At 39.0% G+C, this 15,894-nt stretch overlaps 1 protein-coding gene across 5 annotated transcripts in view; it reads right to left on the reverse strand.

Moving 5' to 3' along the window:
- The window catches only part of LOC149312392 (phosphatidylinositol 4,5-bisphosphate 3-kinase catalytic subunit gamma isoform-like), a 35,658-nt gene that overhangs the window by 11,935 nt on the left and 7,829 nt on the right, over nucleotides 1–15,894 (reverse strand). For 2 of the 5 annotated variants that reach the window (XM_089524528.1, XM_089524527.1), the window contains exons 2-6: nucleotides 15,157–15,302; nucleotides 7,565–9,556; nucleotides 3,712–3,777; nucleotides 3,354–3,579; nucleotides 1,721–1,824 (exon numbers count right to left, since the gene is read on the reverse strand). In XM_089524528.1, coding sequence (XP_089380654.1) covers nucleotides 1,721–1,824; nucleotides 3,354–3,579; nucleotides 3,712–3,777; nucleotides 7,565–9,544 — 2,376 coding nt within the window. In that variant the 5' untranslated portion in view covers nucleotides 9,545–9,556; nucleotides 15,157–15,302. Of the gene's footprint in view, nucleotides 1–1,720; nucleotides 1,825–3,353; nucleotides 3,580–3,711; nucleotides 3,778–7,564; nucleotides 9,557–12,643; nucleotides 12,733–15,156; nucleotides 15,303–15,894 lie in introns of those variants that run through there. The other 3 variants (XM_089524531.1, XM_089524529.1, XM_089524530.1) reach the window with 2 other exon arrangements.

Consider the following 15,894-nt stretch of genomic DNA (forward strand, 5'->3'; position numbering starts at 1 on the left):
TAGCCTTTGGAGATCCCATTTGGCTTTTGGACTCACCAGAGATCTCATCAACCACCAACCAATCCTTTCTACAAAACATGACCAAAATGACAAAGTGGTGTGATTTACCATTCTGGGCCCTCACCCCATCCTAGCCGAAAAAGTGAAAATCACTTCCAAAACTGAACAGAAATGAATGAGCACATCACTTCTGGTTTCCAGTGTGACTTTAGTGGGGTCAGAAAGAGCCAAAAATGGCCCCCTAACCCACCATGCATGTCCACGCCTGGGCTAAATCCAACATTATTCCTATGTAAGGTAGATCCACTAAAATCAAGGGTACTTCAGTTAGTTGTGATTTATCAGTTTTTTCTAATTTCAATGGTCTCCTATAAGCAGGGCTAACTTTAAATTTAATGCTATGATTGCAATCAATGTTGTTCCTTTCAGCAACAGAACACTATGTTTTATGATCATTTATCTGGTTGCATGCCCACAATACACCTTAGTATCGCTTCTTCTTTGATCCCTAATCACTTCCAGGCACCTAGTAGCTCCAAGAATCTACTCAGCTTCACAGGTCTTCATTTTTAACGCTATGGTTTGTTTTTTCCATTCTCTCATCTGGGAACAGCCCCATAATGAACACAGTGGAATTTACTTCAGTAAACATGCTGAAGACCAAGTTTTAAGAGAAACAAGATTTGAGATGAGATGAAGAAATGACTAGAAGCTTGAATTGCAGCAACTAAATCATACTGCACCCAAAACAGATAACTATATTCCTTACTGATTACTGAAGTAATCAGGAGCTAGTGACCTCACTGTAACTTGGATTCAGTAAGCCTAGTTTGGAAACATTATTTTTTTGGACTACAAAAACATCCAATTGACTACTTGCTGGCTATGGGGATTTGGGGGAATTACAGTCCAATTAATTTATCAAAGGTCTGTCTGTAGATGTTATGATTTGGAACTTCCTAGCACATATTCCTCTGTGGTCAATCTCATCTTCACCTGAGAAATTAAAAGGATCAGAAGCAGAGGCTAAAGAACTGATGCTTTTGTGAGCAAAAATCTTTTCATTTCGAAAGGTTTCCATCTCCTCAACATTCCTAATGCTATAGTTTAAAACAGTGGTCCCCAAACTGTGCCCTTTAAGAGATTTTGGACTTGAGCTCCCAGAAGCCTCAGCCATGTTGACCAATAGTCTGGGATTCTGGGAGCTGAAGTCCAAAATCCCTTAAAGAGCACAATTTGGGGGCCACTGGTTTAAAGGGACATTTGGGAATGTAAAGAAAAAGTTCTGTAGCTACACACAAGATTATTCTTAGCTTCCTTTTAAAATGTTTATCTATCACAGCTCCAATTGTTTTTTTAAACTCAAGAAAGTTTCATGGAACATGAAAAGTTCCATTAAGGAGTTGATCAAAGAGAAATGCTTAAAGTCATGTACATGTTATCACAAATCCATGACTTGCAATTTCAGGACTGGAGGAATAAAAAAAACCTGCAGCACCATATTTCCTGTTCAGTTGTTCACCCACTCTTCCATGTTATAGAAGCAGCTCATACAAGTAAATTCATCAAGTCTCTCAACCAAGATTTTTCACTTCCATGACTCCTAAAAAAAAACACTGTGCATTCTCTTTTTAAAACATGTTTGTCACCTCTGCCTTTTTATGTTGTTGTTCAGATACTACAGTACATAGCCACCCATTACAAAAGGAATAACATTTACCACAAGTGCTCCTGCTTTCAATCCAGGGTCATATGGAACTCTAAAGCATTCAGGAAACTTGTTGTCTTGTAGTTTCTCAAGCTTTTGTTTGAGCTGTGTGATTACTGAAAACAGACAATTAAAGAAAGATTCAAAACTCAAAAACTATCAGCCTAACAGTCTGTCGACAGTAAGTGGATTTTTAATTGTTTTTAAAATTGGTATTGTAAGCATTTTCTATTTTTGGAAGCCGCCTTGGGTCCCATTTTGGAAGAAAGGTGGCATATAAATGAAGCAAATAAAAAAATAAATAATAGAAAGGACTTATTGCTTTCATAATATGCATCCAGCACAATTTTTCCTCTGGTAAATAAGGTCTGCACATTATCTGACTAGAAGGGGAACAAAAGGAAATACACACACACACACATCCATGGTAGGCTACATCTGTATCCATGGTTAAATCAATCAAATCTATTTTTGTACCAAAATCTAGTTGACAATCTATTCAGTAACTGTTCAGAATATTAGCATCTTGTCTGACTTGACAAACTAACAAGTATCTTAACTGTATTTCAAAATTAGGGCGTTTTCATTAAAATTACTATCATTATACTTATGTTTAAAATAATAATCAAATTAAATTATAATGAGAGCAAAATATAATCAACAATTATCAGTCAAAGTTTTAAACATATTATCACTGCAGTTTGTTATTGTTGCTAACTGCCTTCGAGTCGACCTCAACTCCTGGTGACTCTGTGGCTAAGACATCTCCAAGGCCCCCTGTCTCCACTGCTTTGCTGAGGTCCTATAAGCTCAGGCCTGTTGCCTCTCTAATCAAGTACAATCATCTGGCATATGGTCTTCCTTTCCTTCTACTGCTCAAAATGGAGGACATTTTGGAATTCTTCCTAGAGAGAAGATTGAAATGTAGGGTAGGGTTGTCATAACTGTCTTCCACAAAACCTGGATGGAGTGGTTGGATGTCCTGCCCCTTCCTGGCCTCCCAACCAATCAGGAAGGCTTCCAGCTGCAAAGGCTGCTAAGGCTTGTAGTTACAGGAAGTACTGCCCCTTCTTGGCCTACCTACCAATCAGGGAGGCTTCCGGCCGAAGGAAAGTGCAGGACCTCTGGCTGCCAAGGCCACTAGGGCTTGCAGTTGCAAGAGGAAGCTGATTGGTTGGGAGGCCAGGAAGGGGCAGGACGTCCAGCTGCGCTTCCTGCTGATTGAGACAGAGGCAACAGGCTGGAAGAGGAGGCCCAAAGAAGGAGGATGTGGGCTGGAGGATGAGGCGGCATGGGGACCAGACAGGAGGCCCAAACCCGTGAATGTCCCGGCCAGAATCGGGACATGGCAACCCTAAATGTAGGGCATGTCCTGAAAAAGGGGGACATCTGGTCACCCTGTGCATACTATCAACTTATTCAGCCCATATGCAAAAAATATTGTTTGCAGAGGACTAAAGGTCTGAAGAAGGAGCATTAACAACCTAAGATATGCAGATGACACAATGCTACTGGCAGAAACAAATAAAGACCGGGAGCAATTACTGAAGAATGTCAAGGAGGAAAGTGCCACTGGTAGGCTTAAAGTCATAGTAAAAACTAAACATATTGTAGATTAGAATCTAGTTTTAGGAACTGTACATACCTTGAGGAGTGACATCATATTTTTCAGCAGAAAGTGACTTTATCTCCATGGTCACTTTTTGTAACAGTTCAATTACTTGAACCTGTTTCAAGAAGTCTTGCAGCATGGCTTTCCCACAACCTCTCAAATAAGCTTCTAGGATCACAGCAAATCTCTGTTGATAATGCATGGACTGTGCAATCTCGCTTCTCAAAAACCAGAACAAAAAGTGTCCAATTCTTTTGTTCTATTAATGGATGAAGAGACAAAAGACATCAAACAGGAAAACACATGTCAAAATTAAATGTATCTCCCAAATCCATCTGATTTTGGTAAAATTCATAAATTTCATCTCATTTAAAATATTACAAGAACTTACTCTTAAGCCTCGTTTTAGAAGAAACCGGGCTAATGCACTGTCGTGATAAGGCTCAAATTTCACAGCCTAAAAAATAGATAAGAAAAGTGGAAACAAGTTTGAGCTTTCCTATTATCTGAAATAAATCCGTACAAAAAACAACTTTAAAGGCAAACAGTACCCAATGAGATATATCATTCTGTCATTTGGGAAGATGTTTCCTAATATGATACAATTCAGAGAGAATCCTTCACAAAACTTACTCAATCTATTCCTCTACTAATATTCTATAGTTTTTCTGTTACTTTCTCATTCTAACTCATTCTATCTCTGTGGCAGAAGGAGATATGCTTGAAAGGGATGGAGGATACTGAACTCTAAATGGTACATAATCTGATATGAATTGTTGACACACAATGTTTGCGCTCTCTCTTTCTCTAAGTGGTTTTAGATGTTGTGATTATGCAGGGGGAGAAAGGAACTATATGTAATTTCCTGACTCTAAATGTCTTTCTAGATTACCACATTACACTCTTATAGTGCTGCTTTTCCACTTTAACTGCTCTGGCTGTCACCTGTTGCATTCTGGGATTTGCAGTTAAGGGAGGGGCATTTAGAGTTCTCAGCCAGAGAGCTCTTAGGCCCCACTGAACTACAAACCCCAGAATGCAACAGGAGGCAGCCAGAGAAGTAAATGTGGAATAGCAGCACTATAAGAGTGTAGTGCAGTAATCCCCTTTGTCTCGTAAACATCTGCCCCATTAAATATACTTAAGTCATAGAGGCATAAGGCAGGGGAAGCCTCAGGGGAAAGCAATGGCAAACCTCCTCTGAACAAATTTTGCTGGCCCCATGATAAGGTTTGCCTTAGGGTTGCCAAAAGTTGGAAATGACTTGAAGGCACACACAACAACAAATTACTCCAGTTTTACTCATGACATCACTGAATATGTTATGTTGCATATAATAAAGCTGGAGAAATGATCTCTTTACTAAATCATATAACAAATACATATTGCACAACCAACATATACTGTAATACTTGTGATGTACCAATTCCAAATCTGGAAATGACTTCTTGAGCCTGCCAAATAGAGGTATAACCCCAAAAGTATTTTCCCCCCATGCTCTGACAAGTTCAAACAAAAAGAAATACAAAAATTTATCTGAAGATGCCAGACACAGATACCAGCGAAACGTCAGAAACAAACTCTTCTAGAATACGGCCACATAGCCCGAAAAACCCACAAAAAACTATAAAAATACAAAAAGATGTCTAAGTTTAAACCAGGAACTTGCTTAAATATGAAGCGTTACGTGTCAATATGTGGTTTTTGTCAAGCAAACTGTCAGTACAATCCTCCTCTTCCTCATTCTTTTACTAGCAGAACAGAAAAATGACAATGGAGCTAGAACCCCTTCCATTCCATCCACAATTTAGGTGATCATCTGCTCTCTCTAACAAGAGAAACATTCCTAGCAGTCTAATCCTGGGCTATATCTGTGTTTCCACACTTTCTAAAACATATTGGAGAGCAGTGTTTATATCCTTGTCCTAGATCTTACTTACGGCTACATTCCAATTGGATGAGCTGGTAGTTTATTTAGTATTTCAATGTATAAACTTTTCTCTACTCACTTGTAAGTTATCACCTGTGACCCTGCACATCAAGTATCATTAATCCTGCAGTGCTTCATACATTTTCAATAGAGAAATGTGTGGTTTCAGATAATGGAGTCTCACAGCTTTCATTTACATACTGAAGGTCATATCTTTTCTTATCTTTCAAGTGCCAAGTAAGAACTTTGCTTTCAGATGTTCACCAAGTAAGAAAATTATAGATCTTACTACTACTGAATAATATAGATTATTTGCTAATTTCCCACATTTAGATTCTTTGATAAAATAACCTGTACATAAACATTATTTCCTAAAAGCTCCATATATGTACTTCTGCAAAGTATTTGGTTTCATTTCAAGTAAAAGGAGAGTACTAGTACAATTATGAAATCTAGCTTGTACTGTCATTAGCCACCTGTCTAGGGGTGAATAGGAACTGCCTGTAGATGATCAAGCAGAAGCAGTGATGCCAATAAGGGTAGTGGATCAGATGAGTGGGTAAGATATATGAAGTGAATTATTCTCACACATATTGGCTCCAAAACTATTTCTGAGCCCACTTTAAAGTGCCAGCAACAACATTTACAGCCCTAAAAGCCATGTCCAGGTATCTGAAGGACTGCCTACTTCTATATATGCCCTGTCACAGTACACAACCATAGTGCTATAATTCAACTTTAACTGCCATGGTTCCATTCTAAGGAATTATGGGATTTGCAGTTTAGGGAAGGGTATTTAGAATTATCTGCCAGAGAGCTTTAGTGCCTCACCAAACTACACACTCTAAGATTCCATAGGATGTTACCATGGCAGTGTACTATAATTGTATAGAGTGAAATGTCTGCCCACATATGGGTCTGTCCACTTATTATGAGAAGTGGAGAGACCTCTGTTCCACACCCCACCTTTAGCTAGACTAGTAGAGTATGGATCTACAGAAGCACCCAACCTCTGGAATTCCCCACATTATGAACTCAGTCTGATCCATTCCACCCTTCTCTCTATTTTGCTGAGTACTAAAGCAGTCTGCTGTACTCTGCTTTTTCAAACAACTGATAAGCTCTCTAATCTTAGTATTCCACTTTCTTATACTGCTAATTTGATTGTTGATTTGTTACATTGATTATGTTTTTCACATTTTAATTTGTTCACGTTTTCCATCCCAGGGGCATTCCCTGAGGCACTGACCTAACAGAAACTCCTCTTCTCTCCTCCTCCCATCTTTGGGTGGGATGGAAGAAATATTTGGAAAAATTATACCAAAAGGAATACTCTTGCTAAATTAGAGAAGCCTTAAATATAATTTCTGAAAACCAGACCAAAATACAACCCCAAAGAGATCAGACATTACTTCCCTTTTCTGTTTCCTGAGTTCTCTGACTTGTTTTGAGCCAATTTTTGGCAGTAAGTGAAGGATGGGGAAGTTGAGGGTTTTTTTAAAGGCAAGTTGCTGCATTTTTTTCACAATTTCTTTTTGTCAGTTTGGGGCATTTTCATTGTAGCCCCCCCCCCCCCCCAAGAAAGGTGAATTGGGACTGTGGCAACCACACATCGCAGCCTCAATCCACCTTTTTGCCAGCACAAAAAGAAGCGGCAAATCGCCACTCCTTTTTGCGCTGGCAAAAAGGCAGCCTTTCCCACCCCATCGTGGCTTTATGGTACTCCTGCGGCATGTGGCATATAAATGCCATTCTGCCAGAGCACCTGGAAGCCAGCCCACATGTTGTCAACTGGGTGGCGTGAAGCCAGCTTCCAGGCAGCTTCAGAGCATGTGGCATCAAAGCACCACACTCTGAAGCAGTCTGGAAGGCAGCACAAATGGGCTATCTGTTTCACCTCAAAGAGTACTGGCTCAAACTGTTCGGCCACTCTGGGCATGGTGACAATCTGGTGGTAACCATAAACTACAATTTTAGGGTTGCTTCATACATGTATGCTCATTGAGTGTCAACTGCAACTTGAAGTAGCAATTTGCATTTATGGATGACCCATCAGATAAGAATGTCCCTATCTCCTGTTGCCACCTCAAAGATAATAAAGTCAGCTGATACATCCAGCTGCTAGACATCAAATGTTGTTGAATATTCTTAAGACAGCTCATTGATTATTAATGGTTTTTGCTGATATGTTTACTATGACATTATTATAGTACAGTTAGTGGAATCTGAAAACAAACTATGTTTCTAACGTCAGAATGCTCCTGTAATCAAACAGATATACCAAACACCAGATGTTGAAGAATGTACATCTTACCTGAACTAGTTGCAAGAGATAATGAAGAACATCATCATCATCTAAACTCTCTAGTTTTTGCACTGACATGGCTCTCACATTTTCATCTGAAAAGTTACAGTCTAAGAGTTGCATTGGTAATCCAACATCCAAAATGCTGTGGTCCCAAGCATCTCTTTTAGCTAATAATTGGTATGTTTCTGCTACTATTTCTTGTTGTCCCCATTTCACTGAGCTAAGAAGCTTAGGATATGCCTTTGGATGCTTTATGCTTTCATATCTGAAATGCCACAGTAATTCTTTGTCTTCAGGAGTAAGTGGATTAAGCAAGTCGGTGGCTATGATCTCTTCAAGCTGTTTGCGCAGTTGGTTTGGCATTTCAGCTCTGGTCCTGTCTCCTTGTGGATCAACTGCTATCTTGTGTTTAGGTAAGGCAATTGGGTGGCAGTATTTGTCCAGAACAATTGAGATAGCCATTGAATTCTCTTTATCTGGATTGGTGGCTGAGGTAAGCTTATCAGCATTTATGCTCCCATGCTCTTCCCCTTTGCCTGAAATTTTCCACATGTGGAGCACGTAATCACCAGTCCGAAGCAGGGAGCGGTGGTCGATCAGCAAAATATTTACATAATAGAGAAGCTGGGTTTTGCATTTAGAATCTGGACTGGGGGAATCATGTGGCTGGAGGTTAGCCTTAGTGGATGATGCTGGTGCTTTGCCACAAAATACCTGCAGAGTCAGTAATGCACCTTTAGGTAAATCTTTAATCTTGATATCAAACTCAAGCCAAACATTCCACAGGACTTCTTCATTAAATGGCTTAGCACTAGTTCTTTTCTGTGAAAGGAGCTGCTGTCCATGTTGAATATTAGCCTCAACAAACACAGTAAGGTCTGTGTTTCTGGGTAGCACTGGGATATCAATGCCAATTATCTTGACCCGGAATTTCCTATTGCAGTCCCACAATGATATAGTGAATACTCTCTCATGATCTTTGCCATCTATTGTCAATTGTTCATGAAATCCTGAAACTCCAGTGCAGTCGTCTACCAAGGGCCATTCCTCTTTTTGCACTTCATCCTGGTTTGGGTCAGGTGGATCATCCAAAACAAGATGAATTTCTTCCCCATTTTTAAGGCTCTGTCTTATCCAGTGGAAATTTCTAATAGGTGTCTCTCCTACAATATATTCATCTCTGCCACTTACCCTAAGGACAAAGTCTAGTTCACTCTGATCTTCAGGAATATTCATCAAAGATTTCTTCTTTGCCATTTTTGTGAAAAAGCTCTGAAGGATCATATCTGGAGTGTCATCACTGGCCACTTTAATCTTCTGACTAGTTGTTCCTCTATGGATATTTATAAAAATATTATTATTAACAATTCTACTAAGCAAATACTCTGGGAGTGGTTTGGATGTAGTCCAAGGGTGCAATGAATATAATTTTGGATCTCTGCAAGATACTTCAATTGTTCGTGGAGTGACTAGTCTACGACGAGCAAATTCCAGTTCATCATCATGCACATTACTTATATCAGTGACGTCATAGCCAATCAAGTAATTGAGTTGCTTTTGAAACTCCTGAACTTCCTTTGTAGGTTTTTGCTTTTGGACCACATGAATTTTCCCAACCTTCTTTTGTAACACTTTCCAATACAATATGCAGTCTAGTGTCTGTATTATTTGATGTTTGTCATAAATTTCATACCACTGACCCTTCTTTTGGTAGTGAAGAAGGAACTGATCTGGAGTGAATTTATGGTAGTATTCTGAGTTCTGATTCCGCTCTATTGCTCGCATCCAAACTTGTGCTTTCATCTGTTCTACTGTACAGTTGCTGGCTATATCTATTAACATGTTGCTTGTGGGAAGAACAAATTCAATGGTTATCAATTCTGTTGCAGACAAACTGCTTGCTGTACAGTGTGGTTTCATCCTCCTTCTCCTCCGTTTATTGTCGTCTCTCATAACAACAGGTTGTTCATTCCTCTCCAGCTCCATGCCAGAGGGTATCTAGGAAAATACAGGAAAGGATTAGATCATTTTTGTTTTCTGTGCACAGTGTATTTCTGCTGGATTTTCATTAAATGCAATCATCAAAATAATTTTCACATATTGGTAGGCAACATGAACAAGCAAAAGTTAAAGCCTTTTAATTCCCTTTGATTTTCCCCCTTTAATGCTAATTGGATTTAAAACAGCTTAGCCTAAATCCAATTGTTAGTCTCAACTTGAATAAATCATTGCATCAAGGGGAACTTGGTAATTCAACACTTAAATAACTTTCACCAATTTAGTGTTGGGACTAACAATACAATATCATTTAGACTTTTAACTTTGGGGAATAGTGAGCAAATCCAGCCGTAGTGTCTGAAAATATTAATATATAGTCAGAAGTTTGTTCTGCTGGTGATCAGAACACAGCAGGATGCTTCCAACCCACTCCTACCAGCAATTTTTAGTGTCATACTAGAGATCCCTGATGGGAGTGGGTTGGAAATGTCATCCTGCTGCACCCTGATAGCAAGCAGAACACATCTCCTTCACTCAATGTGGCTGCTAGCTGTTAAAATAGGTTGAAAGGAAATTGTGATCATGGCTGTAGTGAATATGGCGCATGGCTGAATATAGCGCAGTTACAGATCTAGGTTACAAATACGTACATGCAATGCAGGATGCCAGGTAAAATTTGGAATTATTGCTATCTTTTCAAGTGTTCAGAATAGCATGCATAGGGTACCCATCATTAAGGTGATCTGTGTTTAATTTTAAATATACACTTCATTAGGCACCTCATAATTGTATTTACTGTTTAGCAGGATCAATTTCCACCATCACTACTGCTTTTTTCCTTCTGGTTTTTCTCCCCCCCCCGCCCCCCCGTCCCAACACCTCCACATGTATGTCTGGTGGGAACGCAAGAAAAGGCCTTCTCAGTGGCTAGCTCTGGGCTCTGGAACTCCTTTCCCAGAGAGGTTAGACTGACAGCCTCCTTACACTCTTTCTACACATGGGTGAAGACTGTTCTGTTTTTACAAGTCTTTGAGGACAGACTGTTTAGGTGGGACAGTTGGATTTTCTATTTGTTAGTTTTGTTGTGCTATTGTGTTTCTTATGGTTTCTGTTTTTAACTGGTTCTAATTTTTTGATAATTTAATTACTTTTTAACTTTTGTATTTTATGATTTTAAACTATTTTTTCACATCAGTTGTACAGTGCCTTGAGTCTCAAATTGGGGGAAAGGCACAACATAAAAATATAATCATCTTCATCAACATCATCCAAGTTACTATACAAACGCTTAAAGATAAAAGTTTTAAATTATATTAAAAACAGTAAGTGACTTACTATAACAATCCATTTACTTGTATATCATCTACTAGTATGCCATTTACATAGACACTGAACTAAGAAAAATTCTAGGAGCTCATCCTGGATGCATCACCCAGGCATCCATAACTTTGATTCTGACTTCTGAAGTACCAATGGAGATAATTAGGAATTTAAAGTACGTTTACAGCTCCTGAATAAGAAATTATTTCATGTCACCAGAGCTCATGCAGCCATGAGTGGGAGTCCCATACAAACTCTGCCTACTGAACCCTTTCCCCAACAGAAAACAGTACAATTTGTTTTCAGATGGAAAATAGAAAATTTCTTGAGCCAGGGGGAAAAAAAATTCTGGGAGCACAATTTTATGTCCTAGTAATTTTTTGGGGGGACAGAAGCCAGCCCAAAATAGCAGAAAATTGCTCCCAAATCACTCAGAAGTGATTTCTGATTTCTGGAATATCATTCTACTTATCCTACATGGTTGCAGTAGGGTTAGGAGGAGCTGAAAAGGAATTCAGTCGATTCTACCCAAGTATTAAGTGGTCATCCCTTCTGAAAGATTTGTTCAGAAAATCAGAAGCATAAAGACAGAAGCATAATTTGAATTATCAGCATAATGTTACACCATAAAATTAAACAATTGCAATGATTTAATATATGTCATACTAATAACTCTCACTGTACTTTTTGAAGTTTACTACTCTCAAACTGCTTTTCAACATTCTTATTGTACATTTAAACTGGTAATAGTTTCATTCCATCTTAAATGTTGTTATTTTGCATATTTTAATTATATTGTATTTGTTATAATTTGTAAGCCATGCTGAGTCTCAGTTTTGGAGAAAAATAAATAAATGAATAAAATGCAAGTTAGAAGCTATGTACTTAATTAATTAATAATTTTATTGTTACACACTCTCAATCCTCAGATAAGTTTGCCTTGTTGTTGTTGTGTGCCTTTAAGTCATTTCCGATTGATGGTGACCCTAAGGTGACCCTATCATGGCGTTTTCTTAGCAAGTTTCTTCAAAGGGGGTTTGCCATTCCCCTCTGAAGCTGAAAGAGTGTGCCTTGCTCAGGGTCACCTAGTGGGTTTCTTGGCATTGGGGGGATTCGAACCCTGGTCGTAGTCCAATGCTCAAACCACTACCGCATGCTAACATACCAAAAATTAATGATTAGCTATATATTTCTATACTTCAAATAATACTAATTATGAATTTTTAAAACAGTATCACAACCAGAAGCAGAGAGCTGAAAAGACATTGTAGAAAAATGTGTACTGCATACCAAGCAATTTCTAAAAATTAACATAGTTCAAATCGGCTTTGATAGATCAAACCCAAAACCCATTTAGTCCAGGCTAGTAGAAACTCATAAGCAAAGAAAGCTAGTAGAAACTCATAATTTGCCCCCAGCAGACACTATCTTCATCTTATCTCGTTTATACAAAAATTATTTCTCACAGTTTAAATTCTACAACATCAAATGAAATGAAAATTAACGGACAAAGACAAGTTCTAATTTAGTGTTCCCTTAACTCATAAGAAGTTTGTTATTTAACAGCAACATTTACATTAAAAAAAATTACATATACAAATCCATATGACAACCCCTTCCATATCTTCTGTTGCCAGAAAACGTTAGAATAAGGAATGAATACAAAAAGCAAACATCATCATTGCATAAATCTTCGAACTTTTTTTTAGTTTTCCTAAGTGCCAAATAAAATAAAACAAAAAGATGCAATATTTAACAAAAGATTACCTGGTTGCAAAGTAGAAACTGAGCAGCCGGAGAAGATTCATTTGTATAGCTTTTTAAGCCTACCTAAAACAACAACCACTCACAACAAGAAAAGTTACTCGTGTAAGATGTTCTGCTTTTCTTGTTTGCTCTGATAAACAGATGCAAAGGAAGTGCTCTAGAACCAGGAAGGAAATTTTAAACCACTTGGTTATAAACATGATTGTGTTTTGTTCTTTTGAAAAAAGCAGTCAATGGTTTTCCTGTTAGAGCAGTCAAATACTTACGGTAATGGTAACCAGAAAAAGAGGAACACTTTTTTGAAACATGGGTGGGGCACATGATAAAAGCTGTCCCAAAAAGCAAGAAATGAATTCTTAAGTATGGAGAAAAATTGTACAAACTGCATCATATTTTGCACTGTTACTAATTTAATGGGAGGCCAGGAGCAAAGAGTGCATCAATCCAGGGAGGAACACAATCCAGAGTAGATACAGCTTTCCTCCCACTACCTGCCCAGATCCACTTGGAGTGAATGCCATTTTCAAAGAATCTTCATTGATCCATATTACATTTATGAGACTGAATGCACTTTGCCCTATCATCACAACAATTCATGAAGATGGCTACTCTGTTGCACTAACAGTGTGGTTTTGGGAAAGTGCCAAGAGACTTATTCCTCTTCTATAGCACTTACAACAGTGAACTCATGCAACAACCTGCACACAATTGTGTGGAAAAATTTCTGCATACTCTTGTGTTAAGTCAATTTTTTTTAATTGATGCCAGAAGATAAAGTCTAGAAGGGCAGAAGACTGATCTCAAGATGCCTGAAGAATTTGTTAAGAACTAATAACTGGGTGAGAAAATTACAGGATATTCAGTTTAAGAAATAAATTCATTCTTCTTTTAAGTAAACTGAGGGGCCTGACTTCAACGGAATCTTGTAACTAATAAAACAGGTGGGAAAATAAAGCATTAAGAATATTGAAAATGGACCAAATATCTGAGGAATGCTCTTCCGGGCAAAGAAAAAGGATGGAAGTCCTATAACAATTCAAGTTCAAACCATACATCTTTTGGTGTTATATTTTGCAGCCTTTGAATACAACTCATGTGGCTTCCAGGCAGAGAATTTTTCAGTTACAGGCATCTGGATTAGACAGCTATTCAGCCACAATCCATGTGTTCAGGGCACTCATCCCCTCCCAGTCCAGATGGTATCCTGGAAGGCTCTATGGAGCCAGTGAGGCAAATAAATATCTCCAAAATAATAAGCATTTTGTTCCTCACAAAATATACACCTGGAACATGCTTATAGCCTTTCTGAAAAACAACAGCTTATAAAATACAGGAAAGGAAGTGATCAAGGACTAAGAGATATGTAGTTAAAAACTGTCCAAAAGGTTGTTAATTTAAACACTTCTATCCATACATTGTCACTTTGATCTCTGTAATTTACCAATATTGCTCAACAGTGCCACTGTGTGTGAAACTGTTAAAATTTTAATAAACCAATAAACATCACCTTCTCTAACAAAAATCTTTGCTGTTAAGAACTTAGGCGGGTTACAGACCGCCATTTAGTACGTATTCTATAGTACTAGGGTTAGGAAGGGGCGGTGCTTCCGCACCCCCTAACCCTAGTACGTATAGAATACGTACAAGATGGCAGCGCCCTGTTCATACGGGCGCCGCCATCTTTACGTATCAGACGCTGTGCGTCCGAACGTATCACGGCGCTAATGATGTCACGAATGCGCCCCTGGCGCCTTGCGACGTCATTAGGGAGCCGCAAGAAGAAGCTCCATTTTGGAGCTTCTTTTTTGCTCCGTAACGGAGCCACGCGGTTTGGCTGCGACGGCTCCCTTACAGAGCAAACGCCGGCGGCAGCAGACCGCCTCAAAGCGGCGGTCTATAACCTGCCCAAGTCACACTTTGCACTCAGGTCAGTTTAAAGGCAGAAACAATTTGCATTCCTCAAGCAACAAGTAGCCAGGGATGTGACTCTCAGCCTCATTTTTTCCAAGGTGAGAGAGCCCATAGGGACAAAAGGGAAGAAATCAAGGGGGCTGGAATGAGAGCTTGGAAATATTACTTTTTTGGATTACAACTGACAGAATTCTGCCAGCCAGCATGGCTATTGAAGCACTGCTTTCTTGACACGGACTGCAGGGTGCTCAGCCTTTACCTGAGGGCTACACATGTATTAGCAGTTTTTGATAGTCATGGTGGCTGGTGGATTCCAGGTTTCTTCCAAAAAAGCAGTTTTCAAACTCTGATCAATTCAGACATGAGTTACAGTAATTCTTCTCTTCCCCAACAGCTTGCTAGAGAAGGAGGAAGGCCTGGGGACATGCAGTTGGGGACAAAGAGAAGAAGTAAGGGAGGGAGGAGAAAGAGTGGGGAAAAAGATAGTTCCCATGCACAGCCAATATGCATGCGCACTCGCGCACACTCACACACAAACAGATTACCATTTAAGTGAGATGACCTTAAACTAAAAGAACTTTCCCTGATTATGGCTTATATACCTTGTTCTGTCAGTGGTCAAAAATTTCACAGTTGAACTCTGACGCTAACAGACTCCAGAGGGGGAAATGGAGCAATATCTGTGACAAAAATCATTCCCCATCTTCACAGAATTACATTCTTGAAGTAAAAGTCCACAAGAGCAACTCTGTAAGAGAACAAAACAAAGTAAGAATAAAAACACAGCAGCAAACTCATTTGATCCAGCCCATTGAATAGGCTCCTGGTAAAAGTGAGGTTTTTCAGCCATGTTTTTCCACCTTATTATAGACTGAGCTAGCAACCATATCTGTAAATCAGACTCACACCACACTTTCCACTTCTCAGCCACCATGACCTGTTTCTGTGCCTCAGAGAACACAAGCATTTTGCATTAAATAAAATTAGTAGGTATTATGTGCTTAAAGGCTGTGACTAAAATGGTTGAAGACGTCAGAGCTGGTCCTTGTTCTGCACAGCTTTTGCAATGTCATATATTGTAAATGTCAAGACTACAATCAAACCCTATGCCCCAAAATCAAGGCCAAACAATCCAGCTCCAACATACCTCTGAGGTACACCCAACGTGGACAATTGTTGTCATTGTTATGTGGCTGCAAGTTGTTTCCAAATTATGGTGATCCTAAAGCAACCCTATCATTGGGTTTTCTGGGGCTGACAATGTGTGATTCACCTAGTGGGTTTCCATGGCTGAGTGGAGAATCAAACCCTGATCTCCAGAATTGGAATTCAATGCTCAA

The sequence above is a fragment of the Sceloporus occidentalis genome, unplaced genomic scaffold, assembly GCF_023333645.1.
Source record: "Sceloporus occidentalis isolate IW3139 unplaced genomic scaffold, rSceOcc1.0.p SCAF_5, whole genome shotgun sequence".
NCBI lineage: Eukaryota > Metazoa > Chordata > Lepidosauria > Squamata > Phrynosomatidae > Sceloporus > Sceloporus occidentalis.